Source organism: Medicago truncatula, chromosome 3 (assembly GCF_003473485.1).
Source record: "Medicago truncatula cultivar Jemalong A17 chromosome 3, MtrunA17r5.0-ANR, whole genome shotgun sequence".
Taxonomy (NCBI): domain Eukaryota; kingdom Viridiplantae; phylum Streptophyta; class Magnoliopsida; order Fabales; family Fabaceae; genus Medicago; species Medicago truncatula.
In genome coordinates, this window is record NC_053044.1 from 40,608,060 (window position 1) to 40,634,112 (window position 26,053).

Here is a 26,053-nt window from a genome sequence, read left to right on the forward strand (position 1 = left end):
AGTGGTAGGAAAATAAACCAAAAAATTCGATTTCGTTTGTTTTTAATATATTTTTTCAAGGGGATAAATAATAACAGTTCGGTTTAGTTCAGTTCAGTCCAAAATGCAAACAGTTCGTAGAGAAGAAAGCATCGCTAATAAAACCCATTCGATGCCAGATGGCTGCGGAATACTTGCAGTCGCGGACACAGTGGAGGAAACTTTCATCTTCCTCCCCACAGCGCGAACAAGTAGCTGCAGGAGCCATATTTCTGTGGTGCAGCAGCGATAAAGTAGGAGCTGCGTTGTGATAGGCAAGCCAGATTAGGAACTTGTATTTTTCTGGAACCTTCAGTTGCCAAATCCAAGACCAAGCAGTGCCATTACTTGACGATTCCGAAAGGGAGCAGAGCCAAGAATATCCGCTTTTAGTAGTGTACACACCATTCTTGTTGGGATTCCAGATGAGGGCATCCACGATATTAGCATTGAATCTCATGCTTGAGTTATTGATCATATCAGCTATGCCTTGAGGAAGATTGGTGTAAATGGCATCAGTATGTTGGCCAACGGACGTGAATACCTCTTTGATAGTGAGATGGATATCATGGATGTCAATGATAGGGACCAATGAACCAAGGTAGCCATGAGAGCTCCAATTACTGAACCAAAAAGAGGACGTGCCCGCCCCCGCCCGCCAAATATATCCGGGTTTGAGAATATCCTTAGCTCGAATTATAGAGAACCATGAAGGTGAGCTGCTGCTTTTCACGCTATCCTCAAGCATGCTTGGTCCGGATGAATACTTATTTGCAAGGAGATTTACCCATAATTTATTCGTGGATTGAACCATGTCCCAAACAAGTTTCCCGAGCAGACAAACATTAGCATCTCTTGCGGAGCGAACCCCTAAACCACCAATAGACTTAGGCGTAGTGACTGTTTTCCAATTGACAAGGTGGATCCCTTCTCTACAAATTGTGTGCAGCTCTGGATCAGGAATCATTCTTCTGGGCCGCGCTCAACCACATTCCTTGCCGGTCTATGGTGGTCTTGGAGGCACCGCAACATGATGTGCATCAGCAATGAAACTTGGCCTTTAACTCGGATCAGCTACCGCATCAACGATTCTGTCAACATCATCCAGACATGTTTCAAGAGGAGCAATATCATCCCTCCCGATCGCATGGTAAAATGGAATCAAAATAACAATATTTGTAACATTCTTAATGTGGACGGGAGTTGTCTCGGAACACCAATCCGTGCGGGGTTCGGAGGTATCATTCGAAACAATGTTGGAGCCTAACTCGCTGGCTTCTCTGGCTTCATTCCGGATTCGACAGACATCCTGCTAGCTGAACTCACTGCCCTTCATCAAGGCTTGCTCATGGCTGCTACAATGGGAATAGAGGAATTAGCTTGCTACTCGGACTCCCTTCTCTCCATCAACCTCATTACAGGAAGAGTTTCAAGCTTTCATGTGTACGCGGTCTTAATACAAGACATAAAAGACCTCTTATCTGTGCATAATTTTTCAGTTCATCATTGTCTCCGTGAGGGAAACCAATGCGCGGACTATTTGGCCAAGTTAGGAGCTTCATCTAATTAAAAGTGCTTATTTCACGCCACACCACCTCAAGAGCTCTTGGATTTAATTCGCTTTGATGCCATAGGAACTCTGTTTCCTAGAGCATAGTTTTCTGTTTCTGTACTTTTACTTTCAGTTTTTCTTTGTTTTTAGCTTTATTACCAAAAAAAAAAATGCAAACAGTTCGGTTCGGTTCAGTTCAGTTATTTTAAATTTAGCAAACAGTTCAATTTAGTTCGGTTCAATTTTCATTCTGAACCGGACCATACCAACCTCTAGAAAAGATGGAGAGATATACTAGCTTATGTCCTTAAGAAGCTAAATATAAAATTATTTTCTTGGAAATTGTGTATTTAATATTACAAAAGTTTAACCGTTTACACTTTCAAGTTAGCATGATTCTAAAAGGTTAAAAAATAGTCACTTGATTAACAAACTTATTTATCTTATTTTAAGATTATGTTGGTGATTTTGGTGTTTCGTCCTAATCACATCATATGCTAGAAGGACCTTTTGTCGTGGTAATATATTTCATTTTACCCTATTAAAAAAAAAAACTATAATAAAAGTATTTTTTTACAATAAAAATTACCAATAGTCAAACAAAATGAACCATAATTTAATACAAATAGTTTATTTGATGACGTTGAAAAATAAATTGTTATCCTATTTAACAAATATTTATTTTGAATATATTTGTCTCTTTGAAACCTAATTTGACAGAGAATAAACATATTTAACCCTTAAATTTAATCTATAAATTTTAGAAAAGATAGTTTTTCTTTTCCTAAAAAAAACTCTATATCCAACCAGTGTATAAAAATTACTCTAACTTTGCAGCTTAGTGATTCCAAGTTATCTTTCGACAAGTGAGTTGGATATCCAACACTTTTACCATATTTATCTTTATCTTGACCATTAAAATAATTTTTAATCATTATTTTATGAAAATATCCTATATTTTTTTTATAAATTCGTGATTTTTCTTGATTAATGTTTCAAAACTTTACTAGAAGGAGGAGTATAACTTTTCTTGATTTTTTATTTATGGGAATCACTATTTTTGGTCATGAGTCACTCTAGGAAGATGGATGAATAACACATCACACTTACACTGCAACACGTGACTTCGTTCACATACTGCCACCAAACCCTTCTCTTTGAAAACCCTCTCCACTCCACTTCCAAAAATATTCATGTGAAAAATAAATTCGAACTTTTACAATAAACATGTTAAGTTAAGAAGAAATTTTTATTGTTTAATACTTTTCTCCTCACACAAGTTGTTTATTTAAAAAAATGGAAGAAAATTCTTAATTTTTTTTTAAAAGAAATAATAGTATATGGTAGTATGAATTGAATGGATACTCATACTACTTAATTGGAAATTTTGTTTGTTGTTGTTGATAACAATTCTACAAATTCTCTGTTGGTTTTCACTTGTTCGGTTTTCTTAAATAATAATATAAGCTTGAGAGACAGAGAAAAACAAGCTCACCATAACATCATTTATAGTTAGTTGTATGTTATCATGGATTCATCTGCAGGTTTAGGGACCAAATTGTGGAGCTTTATTTCTTTCCTCCCATTTTTCTTCATGCTCTTTATACTTGGTATCATCAAAGGTTCATTTTTTCTTTTCTACTTATCACTTTTGTATTTTTATCTCAATGTTCTTGTTGTTAGACTAAAACACATTTATAAATTTTGTATGGGGGTGCTTCAAAAAATAAAGTATGAAAGTATATTAAAAACTCAATGTTTGAATTTTTTTTATAAGGAATCATATGGATGCTTATATAATAGTACATAATTACATAAATAAAAGTTCATGATTATTATTAATGTTGAATGCATTGTAAAAGTAAATATTCATTATAAGGTGATTCATTTGGCAGGTGCATTGATAGGTCCAATTGCATTTGCCATTATGGTTGTTGGAAATTCAGCTGTTATCATTGGACTTTGGACTGCACATGTATTTTGGACATACTATTGTGTAGCAAGGTTGTACTTTCTTTCCAAATTCTTTGGACTTGCAATTGCAAACTATGTATGATTATATGTTTCATATGTTCTAACTCAATCTCACTCATCAATTGTTGGCCTTTGAAAACAGAACAAAGAGGTTTGGACTGGTTTTCAAGATTGCGGCGTTGATATGTTTGCCGGTTCCTTTGTTACTTTTGCCGGTAGTTGGTATTGTTGGTAGCTTTTTAGGTGGAATTGGATATGGCTTTTTTGCTCCTCTTCTTGCAACTTTTGAGGTTGTTGGAGAGAATGTTCAAGACAAATTTTATCATTGCTTCATTGTAAGTGAGACTTTCTGGTTTTTGCTTATGTATCCTTAATGTGGATTAGAATTTAGAAGTGCCTTGAAAATTTTGCCACCATGACTATGTAATTTAGGTCCTATTTGGATAAACAACTTAAGCTCTTATCATGTAACTGCTTATGTATATGTTATTTCTATAGCAAAAGATAAAAGTTAAACTGCTTTCATATTCTATCATAAAAAGATTCTGGAAATAAGTAGAAAACAACTTATGGACATGTAATAAGTTATTTCCATAAACTCTTTCGAACAGTCTCACAAATGTTTATGTAAGTAGATTAGCTCAAATATGTCCATAGTTAATTATCCTCCTTTTCTAGCTTAACTATCCTATAGTAATTTCTTAAAAGCTTTTGACTTGAGTCTTGAGCAGAAGGCAGGAAGCTTTAATGCAACTTATTTATGATGCCAGGATGGTTGTTGGTCAACAATTCAAACAAGCTGTACAGTGGTTCAGGATGTCACAGACTTTTGTTTTCACTCCTATTTTTCATACATGGATGAATTAAGAGAAAATTTAAACCCTCAAGAAAAGCCATTTGATATCAAGTAAGTTGCTCCTTCCAAATATATGTTTGTTAGTTTGAGTATGAAAAAAGTGACATAACAAACAATTATAAGTTGAAACATCGTATATGAACCTAGTAATAATTGAAGATTCAAGTCATGTATCAAATAACAAAAGAAAACTGGTTGGTTATACAAAATTGACAACAACAAAAAAAGAAAGTAGTTACACTAAGTTTAGGTGGCAATTCATCAGAACGAATTGGGATTCATGTCAAAATAGATACACGGTAAAGATTTGTACCGATTGAATTGAATTCAGTATCACAATGAGATACAGCTTGCATGTATCGTAATATACTGATAACCATTGTTTTCTTTGTTAGATTGTCGCTATTACCATGTTGCTTGTTGGTGATTCTGGTTGGGGTGCCCTTTGATGTGGTTTTAATCACATCAATTGCTATATGGAAGAGCCCTTACATGCTGTTTAGAGGATGGAAGAGACTATTAGAAGATTTGGTTGGAAGAAGGGGACCTTTCCTAGAAACTGAATGTGTCCCATTTGCTGGTCTTGCCATCATCCTTTGGCCTTTGGCTGTTCTAGGTGCTGTATTAGCAGCTATCATTGTCAGTTTTTTTCTTAGCCTGTATGGTGGAGTCGTTGTCCATCAGGTTAGTTAACGTACGATGCTTCAATTTTTGTTGAGCTTCTTGTATATCTATTCGGTAAATGTAATTGAAATTCACAATTGTCATTTTAACTATCTATGCAAGTTTTAAGAGATTTTATTAAGTGAATATTTTATTGTAGGAGGACTCATTGAAGATGGGGTTTGCCTACATTGTATCTGTGGTTTCACTTTTTGATGAATATGTGAATGATTTACTCTACTTGAGAGAAGGATCCTGCCTTCCCAGGTGCTATCAAATTTTCTTTACCATGCTATCAGTTTTTTTTTACCGTGCTTGAAGATTATTATTGTTGAAAAGGGTGTTTTTTCTAATACTCCTCATATTAAGTAAGTTTGTTTTCGGTGGCGAACATTGGTCACTAATTTCAAGTAGTACTTGTGACAGCCAGGCCAATATACCGTAAAAATGTGAAGCATGCAGTTGAGAGGAAAAAACTTGAAGGAATTGATCATAATTTGAAAAATAGGAGAGATAGTTCACAAAACTCGAAACACACCCTACAGCAATCCAGAAGTATGAAATGGAAAATTCAGCAATATAAACCTGTGCAGGTGATGGTAACATGACTTAAATAAGCATTTTCTACGAATTTTTCTAACTTGAAAAGAATCGTTATTTTGCAGGTATGGGACTGGTTTTTCAAGTCGTGTGAGGTAAACGGCCGGATAGTCCTCCGTGATGGTCTGATAAGTGTAAAGGAAATTGAGGAATGCATTTTCAAAGGCAATTGCAAAAAATTAAGCATCAAGTTACCAGCTTGGTCCTTGCTACAATGTCTTCTAACTTCAGCAAAATCAAATTCAGATGGATTGGTTATATGTACTGCTTCTATTGCTCATGCCATGCTTTCATTCCATTGGAATACGTAAATATGCTCATGCTTCGATGTAAATGCATTTGCAGCTGATGATATAGAACTGACAAGGATGAATGGACCAAAGGATAGAGTGTTTGAGTGGTTTATCGGACCTTTACTGATCATGAAAGAGCAGCTTAAGAATCTTGAGCTGGAAGAAAGTGAAGAAACATGCTTGAAAGAACTTGTTATGAGAAGCAAAAACGATATACCAGAGGATTGGGATAGCACTGGCTTCCCATCTAAGGACAATGTTCGAAGAGCACAATTGCAAGCTATAATTAGAAGGTATATTTCTAAATATTTATCTCATTACATAATCACTTATGTAACTATATGTGAGAATGTATGAAAATAGTTTATGACATGTCTATAAACTATTTTCATTTTCAACTTATTTCATGATTTTTTTATCATAGTTTATGAAAACAACTTACTACTTGGTATAAAAACAGTTCAACCACATTCTTGATGCATATGCTAAGTGCTTCAATTCCTTCCCTTCCCATTTGGTATTTCATTGCTACAGGTTGCAGGGGATTGTGTCTTCCATGTCTCGGATGCCAACTTTTCGACGAAAATTTAGGAATCTAGTGAAAATTTTGTATATAGAAGCATTGCAAGCTAGCGCTTCAGCTAAAGAAGGCAACAATATTGATGAACCTTAGCAATATAATGTTGAAAGCATTACATATGAAGACCATAGTTTCTTGTAACTTCAGTAAGAGTTTTGCAATCATTGTACTTTATGGCCATTTTTTTGTTTTCCTTTTTCTATATTTCTTATACTTGGAAAATTCTATGGTGAAGTCATGAAAATGGCTTTTTTGATGAAGTTAACACTATAACATCAAAATTGTAGTGAGTAACACCCCACTGTTGTACAGTGGCATCAAAAGTTCAGTCATCATAGTATCATCAATTTATAAGATTAACAAGACTACACTTAATCTAATTTTATCCTACCTTATTTCAAGTGTAACACCCCACAAAGTGTAACACTTAAGACTATCACATAATATCATCAAATATTGTTTGTATGTTAAAGATGCCAATGATAAAATAGTACATGTAAGTCCAATATGTCGCAAGCATTACTAGATGAATTACCATTGATCATTAATGAGTAATCAACAATTTAAAAATGAATCAAACATTAAAATCAAAATTAACTTTTTCAAAAAAGTCAGTTTCCTGACTGCACCGTAGAAGCTCCCTACTTGCTTACCAAAAGAACTAAATGCACCAAATTCAAAAAATATGAAGTATGCAAAACTTGCCAAGAGATGCAGTCTTTGTTAGTTCACATGCTGCCATAAAGTGTTCTTTTTGATAGCTCCAAAAGAACCAGTGTTCTGAAAATGGGATTAGACCGGTCTGGTTAAACCGAGAATCAACCAATTTGGCAGTTGGTTCAACCGGTTCATAGTCTTATAAAGTCATATCGAACTAAGATAAAGATTGATTTTTTTAACTCCGGTTCGATTTTTTAACAACATCAAAGATAATTGAAAAACTTAAGGTTGAAATTTTTTACTTAGCTTCTTTATAATATAAGACAAATTCAATAAACATGTAGTATATGCAAGCCTTGATTTCTAAAGGCTAGGATAAAAACTAACCCTTCTCTCCTAAGCCTAAATTTAGTCTAGGAATTACTATCTGCAAAGTTCAGCTGAAAAATAAAATTTCATGATTCATGAATGCAACTATCTTCAGGGGTGTTTTTAGGTGGTTATAGTGTTACCATATTATATGCGGCACCATTTGTATCCTGTTTCGTCCATACCTTGCGTCTTGCGGGGATGGCGTTTATAATATTTGCCGAATAAAAAATAAAATAAAAATGAATGCAACTAACTTAAGAACAACAAAACAAGGGGTTAACTTTGTTTGAGTTGAGATCATATTCATTTTTGCAACTAAGTACTTTCAACAAATCCTTCCGAAAGTTATTTTACTTGCAAGACAAGAAAGACAACCAAAGGGATCATAATGGGAATCAAAACAAACATCAATTGATTTCCATATTACATTTTAGATAGCTTTTAAAAGAATCTCTTTTATTTGGCTTTAGTCTTGTTCACTTTCTTTGTCCTGAATCCTGATAAAAAAGAAAAGAAAAAAAAAAGACTACAACCTAAGCTTGTAAGAATATTTTAGATAGCCAAAGATTAATTTATGCGGATACCAACCAAAATTAAGCAAAGCCAAAGACTAAAATGCCCCTGACAGCAAGTTAACTGTCCTCGATACGGTGTAAATCGTAATTCATTCATTTCGTGTTGCAGAATGTCTATGGAATTCAATACCGGTGTGCCCGCAGTCACACCAACTCCTACGGAAAACTGCAGAGAAAGAGGGAAGATGCCGAATTCAGAACCGGAATTAGGATCGGAACAGGGACCCGAATCTAAACCCAAACCGCGGGGTTCTGTTTGGGATGAGGTGTACCCCTACGGTGAAGTTCCAGAGTTGAGTGAATTATCTATCTATGATGACGACGATGAGCCTTACATATATATGTGTGAAAAATATGTGTATAAGAATAAACTCAGGCTGAAACTAGAGGCAGCAGATAATGAACATCTAGAGCGTTCTCGCGGCCTAAGTGTACGTATGCTGCGTCTATCTCTATCTATTTCATTTTTTGCTGTTTTCAATTCTGTTTCACTCTCTTAATTAATATTCATTCTGGACAACACAATATAATATAGGAGTACGATGTTCTCCCCCGTCCGCCAGGAACACTGTTATGTGGCGGTACCCAACCCCTCCCCATAACCGATGAAGACCGCCCTACTCTCGAACAATTCTCTCGGCTTGCATTGGACTATTACAGTGAAAAAAATGATAATCAGGTTGAAGAGAATGAATATTATATTATATTTTGTTTATTCATTAATTAACTAGACTAATTGTTCTTCTTAATTAATTAATTAATTAATAGGCTCCAACATTTGAGTTACATGAAGTTGTCAAGTGTGCCTATGATGTTGGTATTGCTGCTGGACATATGTTTTACATTACCTTTCAAGCAAAGCCAAAAGACAAAGACCCCTCCGACGGCCCTGCTGCTTTAACAACTTTCCAGGCCCAAGTATGGGACGGTTATGATGAATCACGTGAGGTCATAAAGTGCACCATTAAAATCTAATACACTCCATCCACCATGGTAATAATCAATATTCTTGTAGATAGATTTGTAGTTCCTTTGATTTTGTATTTGACTTTGTTATATATATCTTAGTATTAGGTTGTTGAAGTTACAATATTTGTTTGCTGGTGTAGTGGTTACCATTTACTGTCAAGTTAAGAAAATCAGGTTCAACCCTTGTATTCCACATTTAAAATAAACAAAAGGTTAAGGTTTCTGAGCGATTCTATCTATCCCTGAACCCCAAAAACTAATGCTTAACTACTGCCCCAGTTTTCTGCTAATTTAAGTCCTTTTATTTTGTAGTAATGAACCCTAACCCTAACCCCCGTCCCCAACTATTTTGTTTTTATAATAGTACCTTTGTCTTTCAATGATTTCTTGTTGCTAAAGTATATGCAACCATCGTGTTTTGGATTAACTCTCATATGGTTTTGGTATTTTGACATTATTAGTTTCACTTTTTGAATTTTCAGTAGGATAGTTGAGTCGTTTTAATTTTTTCATAATTTTCTAATCCCCACTTATTAATGGGATAAGGCTTAATTTCTAATCCATTTTTTTGAAATTGAAATCTTAATTTCTGCAATGCAACTCATGCTTGTAGTGAAATGTAACTTTTTCATCCATCATTGTGAATCATAGCCGTATGTTCCCTGTGTTTACCCCCCCTAACCCTAATTTTGTATATGCCTTTTGCAGGAAATCATGTCCGTTGCATGAATCTACCTGCTATCGATATGGTTTTGGTTGTGTTAGAGAGAAATATGGAGGTTGAAAGCAAAGCCTGAACAGACTTATGGGCGTTGTTAATTAATTAAATATGATGTTTATGTAGGTGGTATATTTGCTAGAACATTGTTGATAGATATTAACCTAGTACTAGTTTCTTGTGTTATTTTTCACACCATTGATGATGTTTGTCATCTATCTATCTATCTACATGGATGATATCTCTCACCCATTTGGTATGAATCTATCTAGTCTTGAATACTTTGAGTTTTTAGAGTTTCATTTCTTAATTTGATCCACGCACCACTATGAATTGCTTCTAGTCAACAAGAGCCATTGTTTCTCATTTTTTTCAAATACCGAGCATCTTAGGCAATTGTCATGGAATGAAAATAAATGATGTTACTTATTGTTAGCTATTGGATGAAAATCAAGAGCCTAGAATAAAACATCATTATACTCTGTCATGCCATGTGCATTCTCTTCTCATTCATAAGTTTGTGTCTTACACTGCATAGTTCACAACGAGCTGTCAGCTTAGTTGCAGTTTCAGCAATTGGTATTATGTGAAGCACTGAGCCAAAGCTTCTCTTGAAAAACCAAAACACAATTAGAACTAATTCCAAATCAAAGCATCAGTACAAGATTCATCCATAAAAATGCTCCAAATCAAAACTAATTGCTGATGTCTACATAACCAAGCTCTGGTATAATATTTGGGCTAGTTGGAACTTTGAACATAGGATTCGATGTTAATGCTCTATCAACATTTTTGAGAGATGTAGGTAAAGGGAGTTGATGGAGTTTTCATTCCCACTTACATTATTTACAAATTCAGTGCTGTCAACAACTATTTACGTGCTAATGAAAATGACATGGGAATATAACTAATGCCATGAAGATTGAAAATATTCTAGTATTATGGATTAAAATGGTACTACTAGTCAATAGATAAACTGAGACAGAGGTAGATAAACCGTGACTCAGGTAGACGATAACATAGATTAAATAAATGCAATAATACCATAAAGATTGTAAATTTCTCCCCATAATGTATTACGTAGAATTGCTGAAATGGTGAAGGATGCTATAAGCAAGATGGAAATGGTTATATGCTCATGTCCAGTCCAATGAGCAATCATTCATTTTCCATAGTATGGCAATGTCTTAAAACAGTTCGGGAAGCACCAATCTAATCCAATTGGATGTCGGTTGTACTTATCTGTCTTTACAATAGAAGAGAAAACAGTAAAGCCTTAAATCTGCGAGAAACTAGCTTATTCTAAGCATTAACATGCTTTTTGTGAGGAATTTGTTATCGTTGCAAAATTTATGTACCAGTATGTTTTAAGTTAGACTTAGACAGATGTGAGTGATGAGTGGTGAATTAGTTTTTATTATGGATATCAGTCATGGATAAGGAACTTGAATGAAACACAGGCCAATGGCTTCAATAAATGTGTTCAAGTTACTTCAATAGACCTGCTTCTGTTAAGGGAAAATAGCAGTATCTCTTTAACTTGCAAATACATAACACACATGATTAGAACTTAAGAGTGAAAGAAAAAAAGATAGATTATGTGAAACGCAATTCAACATTGCTTGTTGTTGAAGAAACTGGCTGAATCACACAACACCAGCACACACCAGAATCAAGTAAACATGTTAAGGAAACATATAGACCATTTTATATTCCTATTAATTACTATTAAACAATGGGAGCTACCTCAATAACTTTTTTTAACAGCAACTTGGCCATTCACATAGTGATGGCTGCAAACCGGCATGTATAAATCAGCCCCACCAATTAGTTCAGTTTGTTTTTCTCCTGTCTTCCTCAAAGTAAAGATGCATAGTTCACATCGAGCTGTTAACTTAGTTATAGAATCAGCAGTTGCTATTATGTGAGGCACAAAACCAAAAGTCCTCCTGAATAACAAAACACACAATTAGAAGGAAAAGTTGCAAAACAATAATACTTGTATTAGAACTAAAGACTAAAATGCAATAATAATTTTGTGTAAATTATAACTCAAGTAATCACCATTAATTCAGGCCTTGCAGCAAAAGTCATACAAGTCCTCATTGAAATTACCTTTTGATAAGCCTCGTGACCATATTTATCTTTGGTCCGGCAAAGGGGATTGGGAAGGTGATGAAGATGGAGGTTTGTTTGATGATCGGGATGAGTCATCACAATCTGATGATGGGGAAGGAGTGCAGTACTAGGTTTGCTGGTCTCCAATGAGGAAGTAGCAGGTAGCTTTTTGGGATCTTCTTCCCCCAAAAAGTGATAATTTGGGATATTTGATTTTGAACAAGCCTATGGGGGACTAACATGTGGAAAGTGAGGGTAGAATTCCAATGGAGAGGCAGACTGATGGGATGGGATGGGATGGGATGGAGAGAGGAGAGGTGAAGTCAAATCTGTTAGGACCGGTGAAATGAACGCGCGCGTGATGCAGGTGCTGGAAACATCAGAGGCTGAAGAAACAAAAGAGGAAAGAGAAATAAAGAAGTAAAATGGGGAAAATTCAACCAAGTTAATTGGGAGTTCCAAAGTTCTTGCAATTGATGGAGATCGTTAGAAATGGTAGAAATAAAACGAGTCCAAGGGGCAGCTAGAACTCAGGAGATTCTCGGGAAGGGCCAAGTAGGAATTTTGAAGACAAAAGGAGGTTATGGGAAAGTCTTGTGAAGTTTAGAAGGAGTTTGAGGGAGGGAGCGAGGTGTATTTTAGGGGATTTTAATGTGGTCTAAAGAGAAGATGTGTTAATGTGGGAGTGTCGTCATCCCAAGTGGTGGAAAATAATCTTTCTTATGGATTTTTTAGGGATGTGGAGTTAGATGATTTGAATTTATTGGGTTGAAGGTACAAGTGGTATCACTCGAACGAGATAGCAATTAGTAAGATTGATGGAGTTCTTATCTCGGAGGAGTGGACCCAATTTTGGGGAGGCAACGGCTCTTTAGATGCTATCCCGAGATGTGTCGGATCATTGTATGTTGGTGTTAAAACTTGGTGGTTGGCAACATCTCCACAAAACCACAACGTGACGAACAAAAAGTATCATCATTCACCAAAATATGTTGCCTAAACATTGTTGTTAGACGATTCAGAAAAGAAAAAAAAATCATATAAAAATACAATAATGAAATTGTTACAAAAAATTAAGTAATAATGAAATTGTTTTAATAAAATAAACTCACTTTACCATTGAAATTAACCTATTCCATCAATAACTTTCTTCACTTCACTTGATACTTATCACGAGAGTGAGAGAGTAAAAAGCAGAAGAGAGATCACATTAAATTTTAAGAGGTTTTTTTTTACGAAAAAGTTTAGTAGGTTTGTTTAAGAAAAATAACACATGAATTAAGGAACAAATTCATCTTTTTTTAAGGAACAAATTCTTGTATCTCAAAAACATCTATTTGGTATGATTTGATATAGTACATGTACAAGAATTTGTCATTAGTTATGTTAGTTTATTGTGTACCCTTCTTTTAAAATTAACTATCACATATATCAAATTCACTAAAGAAAATTGTTCTGAGATTAAAGGTGTTCAACTTAACATCTTCAATATTGTCGGTTGAGATAAACTTTGCGAACAAAACAACTATTTAATTTTGAATATAAATGAAAAAATGCCATAAAAAATTACAAATAAGTATAACTCAATTTTTTACTTCTAAATTTCTAAAAATTCAAAATTATTTTTCAATACATACATGAATAAAATACATACGAGGAAACCGCATGATCAAGGATGGTACACTTACATTTTTTTTTGGAGACACTCGGCACGGAACGTCGGCTCCGGCTGCATACTGTGACAGTGACAGTTGAAAATCAAATTCTATTTTCTTTGCTTTGTTTTGTCCTTTTAGTTTTGAAATTCATATGATCATGATTGTGATTTTGTCTTTTTAGTTTCGTTCTTAATTTCCATTTATTGATATCTATATTCATATATAATTCATACGAGTATTTTTGTTAAACAACCCCTACTAAAACTTTAAGAAAAGATAAAAAATCCTAAACTTTGTACTCCCTCTTTTTACTTTTAACTCCCTTATTCTCGTTATAGATATCAGATTTGATTAGTGTACGTTAAGAAAATTATAAATTGTCTTGTTAAAAAAATAATATTAATTGTACAAGTTAATTCCAATTGTAAAATGAGTTTAATTTTTTTAAACAATTTTATTGTTATGTATGTGAGATTCAAATTATTATTGTAATTTCGTCTGTAAAAAGTTTATCAACAAAAAAAAAAATCGTCTATAAAAAATAAAATCAATCTCACAATCAGTTGACTCTTGTATTTATATATGCAAAGTAAAAATTATTGAAAAGGACGGAGTAATACCCCTTTGTGTGTGTTTGTGTGTATAGTTAAGTTGATACTGTTTTTCACATTTCAAAACAATTAGTGATATTAGGAGTTTATTTTAAAATGAAACAATAAAAATATCTAATAATTTTAAAAAAAGGTTTTATATTTATAAATATCTTTTTTATCAAATGAATACTTTATATTTAAAGATAAGGAGAATATTATGTATTTTCTCTGTCTTAAAATGACTTACCTACTTGAGTGTCTCACATATGTCAAAACATAATTTTTGACATTTAATTAATGATGGAGGTAGAAGGGGATCAGCGTGGTGGCGAGAGATTGCGAAAATCCTAGAGGGGATAGGAGTTGAAGGTGGGAGTTGGTTTGAAGCGAACGTTGCAAAGTGTGTAGGTAATGACTTTAATACATTTTTTTGGTCGGATTGTTGGGTGGGGTCGGTGCCGTTGAGGGAGAGATTTAAGAGGTTATATGACTTGTCCATCCACAAGAACCTAAATGTGGGAGAGATGCATGTTTTAGGGTGGGGGGAGGATGGAGAGGTGTGGGGATGGAGGCGTCAGTTGATGGCGTGGGAGGAAGAGTTAGTGGAGGAAGTGAAACTTTTATTTGCTAATGTGTCTTTACAGGATTCTAGTATGGATGCTTGGCTTTGGTGTCCGAACACAGACGATGGATATACAGTTTGTGGTGTGTATTAAATCCTCATGAGGCAGGAGATTCATGACCATGATGTTGTTTCCGAAGTGGTGTGGCACAAATACGTTCCTTTGAAGGTGTCTATATGCGTGTGGCGTCTTTTCCACAACTGGTGGTCTACAGAGGACAACTTATGGCGTCGTGGTGTTATTCCCATTGATTCTCGATTGTGTGTTTTAGGTTGTGGCCAATATGAAACAGCAGAATATCTTATTATTCATTTCCCCACTTTTGCCTCGCTTTGGCAACACATGAAGACTTGGCTAGGTGTGTATTCGTCAAGAGGGTACACTCCTCGCCGTTCATTCTCGCATATGATCTGGCTCTGTTGCATTTGTGCTATTTGGAATGAAAGGAATCATAGGTTGTTCTCTAATAATGTTAAATCTATCATGCAACTTATGGAAAAGGTAAAAATCACTTCACTAACGTGGTTGAAAACTAAAAACGTGTGTTTTCCTTTTGGTTACCATATGTGGTGGCAGCAACCCCTTGTTTGTTTGGGGATTGACTGACAGTTGTTTATCTCTATTTTGAACTTAAGGATTGGTTGCTTTATTTTTTATCTAGTTCCCTCCGCACCACTCCTTGTGCTCGAGAGCATAATCTTTTGTTAATATATACTCTCTCCGTCCTACAATAGATGACCTATTTAAAAAATATGCTCTATTGACGAAACATATTTTGACCGTATTTTTCCACTAATATAAAAAGATAAATAATATTATATAAGATGAGGGATTCGTCTCGATGAATATTTTTAAAATATCAAATTTTTATAATTTTTTCTAAGAGATTAATAAAGTTATTTAAGATCAAAATTATTCATTGATATGTGTAACAAGGTCAACCGTGTCACTTAATATGGGACTGATGGAGTATCATTTTTGCTTGTTAAAAAAAATATCTTTAATTGATTATTAGCAAAAATTATAAATATTTTATACTATTTTATATGTTCTTTTTTTTATTATTACGAACAATTTTAAGGTTTTGTTTTTCATGCAAACTTTCCTTCCTCTTTTTCCGCATAGCAAACGAACGAGCATCTGATATTGTTGGTGACTTGCTTTAGTTAGTGGGAGAGAGGAGGACGGTAGTTTCGTACTATTTCCTCTGCATTTAATATGTTGTGAATAGAGACAAAAAAAAAAGAGGACGTCCTTTCTCCACGCCATAACCAGTGAAGGGGTTTTAACTTTTAAGGTTGTGAGTTGGTGGGGGACAAAGGGATAGTGAGAGAATGGGTTTAAGGTTGTTAGCATTTTTGTCATCATCTTGGATTAAAATGATAGAAAAAAAAAATACCAGTAATCTTACTATTTACTAATGGAGAATCAGAGTGAAACCATGTATTGCCCAATCCAACACAAAAATTGTCAATCTTACTATATAGAAGATTGTTATATCAAATAAAATTCCACATTCATGTTTATCATTTTGCTATACCATTACATGAATATGGACATAATATATGCATATATTAGTTTGTATGAAATCATATAGCAACACAAAAAATGAATCCTAAGTCCTAACCAACACAAAATTAGAACCCAGGTCTCACAACAACACAAGAAGTCGTAAAAGGTTGTAGCTAGCTAGCTGCAGTAAGTTGGAGAATATCAGAGCTTGCTTGTAAATTACATAAAGCGAAAAAAATCAGAGATCAGAGGGGACAGAGCTTATTAATTACAATCAGTTGTTGGCTACATCTGGTGGTGGTAGCATATCAATAAAAAAATATCATTCCCTAATTGTTGTACAGATTGTTTCAAGGTTGATTTTGGCTATTATAGTTGATTGGTTCAATTATTTTTTCGAATTAATTTTACCAAACCAAATCATACTACTTCTTAATTATACATATGTCTTAGATTTTGAGAATTTAATTTCTCTCGTGTTATTATAAGTAATTTAAATTGGGGGAAAATTGATACACTGCTAGACTAGTTATTACTCCCTCCGTCGCTATATGTAAGCCTCTATTTATAGAGGTTATGTTTTTTTAAGTTCGTTAGGCGGAGAAAGGCTTGCGTAGCGAATCAAGATTTCGTCCTTGGAGAAAAAAGCTTGTCTTAAAATGTTTTCTTGACCCATCTTAGTTCGCTAGGCAAGCCAAAACTCACCTAGCGAACCGCCTTTAATATTTCCTTATGAAACTCTCTGTTTTGGTTCGCTTTCACATCGTTGAGCTCGTCTAACATATCGAACCTGTCATCATATGTCTACGTGATGCTCTGGTTTAGTTTCTGACGTGTGTGCTTGCCTCACTTTGTTCCGTATTGAAGCAGTCATGTCCAAAACCTACGAAAAGGTGAGGGGAAACAAACATAATAGCTTCATCAGACCCGGCCCTGAGGGGGCAGTCATGGGCCTTAATTTTTTTTTAATACCCACTAGTACTACTGCCCTCCAATTTTTTTTTTAATACCCCCAGCTATTTTATGTCCCCTTGTTTTAGCCTTTTAGGCCTATTATAATTAGGTCCTCTTGCTTTTAGTGTTAGGTGGGAGTTCCTCATGTATACGGTAGTCATTTTCACCTTTGGGTATACCACATATATACGGCACCTTATATTTATCTTTTAAAAAATATAAATAGAACATTGTTTTTTTAAAAAAAAATACGTTTTGATTTTATCACTGGCCTCTTTTCATTCCCAGAGCCGAGCCTCCGAATTCTTAGGGACGGCGCTGAGCTTCATGGCATAGTTTTGTGATATATACAATATTTATATATAATTGCGGTTTTCAAAATTGAATTACTTGTCAAATAAGTCGATAAATGCTGTATTAAATAACATTAATTTGACATGTATCACCCTTCTTGTTCCCTCTTCTTTCCTAAAAAATCAATCATGGAGAGAGCTTGTTAGCCACTTTCTTAAAAAAGTCGTTACTTAATTTCTAAGGTACATTTTTCTACACAACAGAATAGGTTTTAATCCGCATTTCACATGGAGAAGCATTGTCCAAGCTAGACCGGAAGTTAATTGATAAAGCCATCATGTGGAGGATAGAAATGTGAGAATTTAGGATAGGGATGAAAGAAGAAAAAAAAAACCATTCCCACGAGCGTCCGGAGATAAAAGTTGCCACATGCATAGGGTGAATAGCTTAACGGACATCCATGAGAATAATAAGCTCGTATTTTAACTATCGCCTGATTCACCAAATTTTCTCTCTAACAAGCTAGCCCTAGTTTTTTTCTCTCTAGGTTTTTTCAAGTTTCTTCATTGAGGGGTGATTTTGGATCAATTTTTTACCTGAAATCACCTCTCTTCACCTTTTTCTCTCTAATTCAATATAAATAAGTGATTTTTCACATAGATCTAGATTTTTTCTTCTTGATTTCGTCACCCGAGTGTGATGGTCTGTTGTCCGTCGTCTTGTGCAGCGTTGTTTGATTTTCCGTATTGTTGCGGTGCTCATTTGATTCATATCGAAGATCAATTATTCAATTAAAGAATTAGACGTCAACGTTGCAGATCCGGAGATATGTGTATTCCAATCATTTTAATTTGATCATATATTTTTGTAGGCATTATGCTGTTATATGCTATTAACTTGAAGGTTGTGAGTTTCTTCGCGGATTCATCCTTTACGTTTTTAGCGGTGTTGAATGATGTAATCTATTGATTTGAATGAAAGAATGTCGTTTTGTTTTTGTTAAAAATAAGCTCGTATTTAACTAACCATTGATTTATGGATACAAATATAGATTTGATGGTACTCGTGCCCACATGTATCCATACTCGTTAATAAATTAGATAAATTACTAAATTATTTAGGGTTAAATATATTTTTGGTCCCTATAAATATACCAACTTTTCATTTTAGTCCCTCTTAAAAGTTTTCTTCAACTTTTAGTCCCTATAAAATTTTCAAACACTACTTTTGGTCCCTATTTTTAAGTAAATTTTTGTATTTTCTAATGAAATTGTGCAAAAATATGTAGAATATTGTAAAAAATCACTCCCCAAAAATATTAGAATTTTTAACAAAACATAAATTAAATATGAATTTTTTACCACAAAAAATATAAAAATTCATATTTAATTCATATTTTGGTAAAAAAATTCTAATTCTTTTTGGTAGAGATCCTTATAATATTATAAATTTTTCTGCAAAATTTTATTCAAAAGTATGAAGTCTACATATGAATTTACTTTAAAGAGGGGCCAAAAGTGAAGATGAAAAATTTTTGGAGGACTAAAATGAAAAGTTAACATATTTATAGGGACCAAAAACATATTTAACCAAATTATCCGACTTTCTAAAATAATACTAGTTTCTGATTAGTTGAAAAATTCTTAAAAGTCTTTTTTTACATTTATACCCTTTTTTTTTTAATTTTGGAATACATAAGTCTTCTCATACTTTTTTTAGACGTCGATTAGTTGAAAATTTGCATGAACTTGAAGAATTTGTATAGATTATGTAAGGACCACAAAGTTTGTATGGATCATAGAATTTGATTGGTTTATGAATTTTGAATCGATTATGCATCAGTTATGAAATTATAATAGATATTTAAAATTTAAGTTTTAAAAAAAAAAAATCAAAATTCCATGAATACCTCAATACCGTAGTCATTATCCGTACTACAGTATCTACGAGATTCGCACTTGGGTATAATATTTATCTATCGGAACAGAAACAAATATCATACTACAATATTTTTATGGATATCCATTATCATCTCTAATTTAAAAGGTGAATTGGTTGCTTTTTTTTTTTTTTTGTTCCTTTTACATTTTCTTCCTTCACTTTCTCTTATAATTCAAACAAGGCATGAGTAATGGAGCAGAGTTTGTTTTATTATCATTATTATGATTTTCTTTGTTTGTTGTCAGTGGAGCAGCGTTGTTTCGTTTTGTGTATGTATAGGTATATCTCATAAGTTTTGCAGTTATGTGACAACAATTCAGGATATTATATATGAACCAGTGTTTATTTTAAAAGTGTCGATGAAAAATTACAGTTTGTATATTTTGTTCCATTTATATTTTCCGATTTAGTGGGAATTGCATTTCTATATTCAAGACCATTTTAATGATATGATATGATAAAAGATTTATTTTAACACTCAGTTAAATTTGAGTAAATGTGTCTAATTTAATAATTTTCACATCGTAAGTGGAGTTAAACTTTGTGGAATATTTTTTTTAATCTCAAATATAAATGACAGAAAATATCATAAAAATTAAAAATAATATTACTCAATTTTTTTTCCTTCAAAGATATATGAATACATGATATGAGGAAAAGCATAATCAATATGGTACACTAACAATTTTTGGAGACACTCGGTAGGGAACATATGCACTGGCTGCATACTGTGATATTGACTTGATTTTTTTCTTTTTTTGAGTAATGTGACAGTGACATGTTGAAAATCAAGTTCTCTCTTCTTTGCATTGTTTTGTCCTTTTAGTTTTGAAAGTCGTGTAATCATGATTGTGATTTTATCTTTTTAGTTAAATAACCCCTACTAAACTTTTAGTAAAAAATAAAATAAAAAAATCCTAAACTTTTGTACTCCCTCTTTCTACTTTTAATTCTCTTATTGTCATTATAAATATCACATTAGATTAGTGTATAGTATTTAAGAAAATTATTAATTGTAAAACGAGTTTAATTTATTAAAACAATTTTTTTAAGGATTATTAAAACAATTTTATTATTATTATTATTATTATTTTGATAAAAAACAATTATATTAATTGGAGTTAATAAGATAGCTAGACGAATAGAAATGCGATAAATAAAGATCTATTAATAGAAAAAATATTAATATTTTCTTATATTATAGTGATAATTAATTCAAAACAAAAAATACCCTAATTTCCTTAAAAAAAAATATCCTAAATGAGACACTTATATAATAAAGTAGAGGGAGTATTTTTACTTCTTCTTGGACTCTCTATTGACGAAATACTTTGTTTAGATTTATACTCTCTTAGTAAAAATTATCATAATAGATTTAGATTATTCCATACAAAATAAGGTGAAATTATAAATAATGGAAACAAATTAATGTTCCCATGTGAAATTATTAGGTTGGATGTTGTGATGGCGGTTCGAACCCGGGGACGAATCCATAAATTTTAATAAATGGGGTCAGAGTCATATCATAAAAAAAACAAGTAATTATTTTTAGGGTTAATTAAGTAAATGATCCCTATAAATATTCAGACGTACCGTTATTATTATTTTTAGGAATAAATATTTTTTTAGTCCTTACATTTTGCGCTTATTTAAAGAATAGTCTCTACATTTCATTAAATGTTTTTAAAATCCTCACAGTTTATCTCCGTTATCAAAATTAGTCCCGGCTGAAAATTCTCCAACGGAATGTTGATGTGGCAGTTAGTAAGTCCCAATTATTTTAAGGTTAAATATGTTTTTGGTCCTTACATTTTGCGTGACTTTGAAAAATAATCCTTAGATTTCAACAAATGTTTTTAAAACCCCTAAAATAATAAGGACTATTTTTCAAAGTCACGCAAAATATAGGGACTAAAAACAAATTTAACCTTAAAATAATTGAGACCCACTAACTGTCATCGTTCCGTTAGAGAATTAACAGCATGGACTAATTTTGATAATAGAGATAAAATGTGGAGATTTTAAAAACATTTAATAAAGTGTAGGAATTATTCTTCAAAGGGACGTAAAACGCAAGGATTAAAAATATATTTAACCCTTATTTTTATTATCAATTTAATCCAAATTCTCCCATTGCCTCACAACATTATATTTTTTGAAGGACCCCATTGCATAACAACCTTAAACCCTACTTCTGTCACTATCAGTATATCCCCTTTGTGCACCCTTAAAAACCATTGCCTAACAACTTTTTCTATTACTTATTCTCCTCTCTCTATTGTCCACACTAAGAGGACCGTTGCCTCCCTTCATAGCTACAAGAAGGTGAGTTTGTTCTAGATCTATTTTTTTTTTTCCCTCTATATCATACCTATCATTTTATTTCACTCTATCTTTTTTCACTTTCTACGGATCCTGCATGTTCGTTTGTGTTGATTTGCGCTGAAACTGTTTGCTGTTGTTGGTAAGTAATTTTGGTTTTCTTAAAAAGACATTGTTACACTTACTGTCATGAATATTTTATTTTGGTAACAAAGGGAACAAAAAATGTAAAGTGGTAATACTTAACAAAGGTTCTTACTTAAAAAAACAAAAACAAAGGTTCTTTGCACTATGGATTTCTAAGGTCAATATGTATATGCATATAAGATAGAGAAGAATACTTCTCAATCTGTTATTAGTCGGTTGGAGTTCAGTTAGTATGGTTGATATACTAGTAGCTATAAAATGAAATTTGTAGTCGTCTAGTGAAGACTTTTGTTTTTATTTTTAGGAAAAGAATAACCCACTTCATCCAAGGAATATAAACCGTAGAAGTATAAATTGCGACAAACCTTACATGCTAAATTTTTTTTTTTTTTTTTTTAATAAATGCTAAAAAATATGGTTAAAAATTACATGATATAATACTTGCATGAAGTTACTCCAATAACATATTTCAGAATAAATTGTCTAAACCTTTGAAATTATTGTATATTGCCCTAATAAATTGAAAATAATGGAATACCAAGAGAATGAAAATGCTAAATAAATCTACCACAATCTGAACAGTGCCTTTTCTGTCATCTGCAAGTAAGATGATAGATTAAGGTAGGGTGTTGGTTAGCATAGACAACCAACTCTTTTTGGGTAACATACAAAAAGTTTTTTCAACCATTAACAAAAGGTGAACCGGCTTTATGTCTAATGCTAAATTAAATTGACCCTTTTGTCATTTCCATTGTTAATATATATTTATTTCAAGAAATTTATTTTGACAGAAACTATAAATAGTTAAATGCAGTATTGTTAACTTTATTCAAATAAAAAAATGCATTATTGTTAATGTTTGTCAATTGAAGGTAAATTCATACCGAGACTATTGCCCAGACTTAATGGTTGTTTCAAGCCAGAATGAAAATTGAAATAGTAAGGTAAAAGTGCCAAATTAATAAACCGAATTTATGTCCAGAATTAAAGTCAAGAATAATAATTATTTTGAAAATGGTAAAAAACAGTGAACACAGTTATCGTGGCTAAAACCATTTTTAAGTTTTTAGTCAAACACATAATACCAAATGTTGCCCCAAATCATATTTAGAAACCCACCATTTTCTAGAATCCTCATCCAGTGTGGTAGTGTATATGAAAATAAAGTAACTTCTTCATGATTCTTATGATTATTAACTTTGGTAGCTGAATTCTGATTGTTATGATTATTATGTGGCCTGATATTTCATTATGCGTTTGTTAATTATGCGTAAGTTGAATTATGTGTGGCTGCTTGCTGAATTATGCTGAATTCTGATTATGATGTGAAAGCTGTTTATGTGTTGAAGCTGAATTCTGATTAAGTTTATGTGTATACGTTGAAAGCTGAACTCTGATTGCTCATTTAGTTGAGAAAACTGTTTTTGAACTCTTATTTGCTTTCAAACTGATTAGATAGGGTGTGTTTGGTGTTTTAACTGATTAATGAAATTTGTTTTAAAACTAATTAGATTAGATAGGGTGTTTTAGTGTTTTTAACCACACGTTTAAATTGTTTAAATTTGAAGGTCTTGACGTGATGGATAAATTCGATTTGCGGGATTCGGGTTTTTTAAACCCCGTTAGGAACCAGAAAAAAGGAAGGTAAGTATCTTTTTAACATTGCTAAATTTTTATTTTTATTAGGTTAAATTACATTTTTAGTCCCTTAACTATTTAATTGATTTCAGTTTGATCCTCTAACTAGATTTTAAATTATTTTGATTCCTTAATTTTTTCTCCGTTACACATTTTAGTCATTTCCGTTAAATTTAATTAAAAAACGTAGGGTTTAATAAAAAATATTAAATGTTGTACACATGTCATTATGACATTGGTTTAATAAAAAATATTTTCATGTTGATGTTGATGGTGTTGCTGAGTTATATAAACCCTAACGTTTTTTTTAATTGAATTTAACGGAAATGACGAAAATGTGTAACGGAGAGAAAATTAATGGACCAAAATAATTCAAAATTTAGTTAAGGGAACAAAAAGTAATTTATCCTTTTTATTTTTATAGTTCAAATATTGATTAATTTTAATGTTATGAAGATGTTGTTTCGCCTTTCCTCCTTATGCTGCTGTGGAGTACCTGTATCACAAAGAAAGGGGTGTGAATCCTCGGATTCAATTTTCACCTCAAGACATTTGGGATAATCTGGTTAAAAATGAAAAGCAGAACCAGGATGGTATGACGCTTACTGACGCCTATAATTGGATGAGAAACCATGGGTGTGTTCGCGAGGAGTCATGGCCGTATAGAGGAGTCTATGGACCACCACCTCAAAACCGTGAGGTAACATATCAAAACTCAAAAAAGAAACTATTCTTCAATTTGTGGTATCTATTTATATTTAACTACTCCAAATAATAAATATTTAGATACTTCAAACAATTTTGTTTGTTGAAAATTAGCATAAATAAGAAAGTAAAAAAATTACTATATGATGGACTGATTTATTTGTATTAGTTTGATATTTTCAATCTCAATAACAAGTTAAACAGATATAATAAATTCTTGCAAATAATCTATTTATTTACATTAAAAAGACATTAATAATCTATTTATTAATCATTTAATTATGGATAAAATTAACTTCTTAAAACACGTTATGCCCAACTTTTTTTAAATATTTGTTGTCAGTTTGTATTTCATTTGTTGCTGTTGTTACTTTGATTTACATTTCATATAAGAAAAAATTATATTGATTATTTTTAGTTATTGGTTAACTTTTGGATTAAATTTGTTATTAGTATCTACCACACTTGGCAATTTTTAAGTTAAGTACCTAAGACTTTGTTTAACTTTAGCCGTTAATTATTATTATAGTGATTAATGCAAGACTAAAAACACTTTTTTTTTGTAAAACTTTAAAAAGATGAGACAAAAATTGAGTAATTTTTTTTTAAGGATTAGACCTATAAAAAATTTCTGTAGATTTCATATATTGGTTTAAAAAAAATTATTTTTCTTTATATTTGACCCGTGTGTAGAATTTTCGCTAGCTTCGTGGTTGCTACCAAAGCTTCCATCTTTTGCTCTTTTCCATCCTTCAATTTTATTTTATTTTTGTTGGGAATGAGTTTCTCTTTTCATCAATAATATTTTTTCCTATTTTTTATTGGTTGAGTTAATAACATTTTTTTTATTATTTAATTTACTGTAGGTTGTTTGTAAAATTATAAGGTGTAAGTGGTTACCATTTAGGAAGATGAAGGAGCATCTGAGGGATGAAGGACCGATCGCTGTAGAGGTGAAGTGGATTAAGGAGATGGGTGACTATAAAGGCGTAAGTATATATTTTGATTTTTAGTGAAAAATCAATATAACATTTGACTTATTTGTTTGTTTTTTCGTTTTTACAATTATAGGATGGTATTTACAACGGTCCTGCAGATGCTAATGCATTCGTAAAGACAGTAAACAATCATGTTGGGGATCACGCCTTACTTGTGATTGGTTTCGGATCTGAGAGGATTGAGGGAGAGCTGGTGCATTATTGGATTGTCCAAAACAGCCATGGTGAAGGCTGGGGCAAGGAGGGATATGCGAAGTTCAACATAGATATCATGTGTGGTACTGATAAGCGACTAATAGATGGAGGTTTTGCCCCACACAAGATTAAGCAAGGCGGCTAGCCACTTATACTTTTTCAAGTGGTTTTTTTTTTGGTTGGCAAATCTAACTGCTTATTTGGTGGTCTTTTTGAAGGATTATTAGACTGAGTTCTATTATGTTTTGAGTTTTAGATGAACATTGCTGTATTATGTTGACCACGTATTATGTTGAGTACAAGTTCACTCAAAATTATCGTTTAATTAATTTAAGCTAAGAACCTCATAAATACTTAGCTTTTAATTATTTTACAAGTGCTCAACATAATGATAGATTGTGTTTCGATCTTTTCTAGGATTATTCAATTACTTCCTGTTTTCTTTTACTCGAGTTGATTTGTAATCATTTTAATCACACATAATTTATTAAGCAAGCACTTCTATGACTATCTTCTCTAATTAGC

The 26,053-nt window shown here is 32.6% G+C and overlaps 3 protein-coding genes across 3 annotated transcripts; all 3 read left to right on the forward strand.

The window, feature by feature from the left end:
- The first annotated feature begins 2,880 nt into the window (after nucleotides 1-2,880).
- LOC11435660 (uncharacterized membrane protein At3g27390) lies at nucleotides 2,881-6,731 on the forward strand. Its single transcript, XM_003601448.4, has 10 exons — nucleotides 2,881-3,192; nucleotides 3,466-3,574; nucleotides 3,687-3,879; nucleotides 4,315-4,451; nucleotides 4,796-5,084; nucleotides 5,224-5,330; nucleotides 5,494-5,656; nucleotides 5,729-5,924; nucleotides 6,009-6,249; nucleotides 6,491-6,731. The coding sequence occupies exons 1-10, from the start codon at nucleotides 3,099-3,101 to the stop codon at nucleotides 6,627-6,629; spliced, it is 1,668 nt and encodes a 555-aa protein (XP_003601496.2). The 5' UTR covers nucleotides 2,881-3,098; the 3' UTR covers nucleotides 6,630-6,731.
- A 1,494-nt stretch (nucleotides 6,732-8,225) lies between these two features.
- On the forward strand, nucleotides 8,226-10,093 carry LOC11432717 (uncharacterized). The gene is made up of 4 exons (XM_003601449.4): nucleotides 8,226-8,574; nucleotides 8,679-8,822; nucleotides 8,912-9,136; nucleotides 9,821-10,093. The coding sequence occupies exons 1-3, from the start codon at nucleotides 8,254-8,256 to the stop codon at nucleotides 9,116-9,118; spliced, it is 672 nt and encodes a 223-aa protein (XP_003601497.1). The 5' UTR covers nucleotides 8,226-8,253; the 3' UTR covers nucleotides 9,119-9,136; nucleotides 9,821-10,093.
- A 13,478-nt stretch (nucleotides 10,094-23,571) lies between these two features.
- Nucleotides 23,572-25,673, forward strand: LOC11432718 (cathepsin 7). Its single transcript, XM_003601451.1, has 4 exons — nucleotides 23,572-23,636; nucleotides 24,087-24,330; nucleotides 25,202-25,324; nucleotides 25,407-25,673. The coding sequence occupies exons 1-4, from the start codon at nucleotides 23,572-23,574 to the stop codon at nucleotides 25,671-25,673; spliced, it is 699 nt and encodes a 232-aa protein (XP_003601499.1).
- Nucleotides 25,674-26,053: the final 380 nt, after the last annotated feature.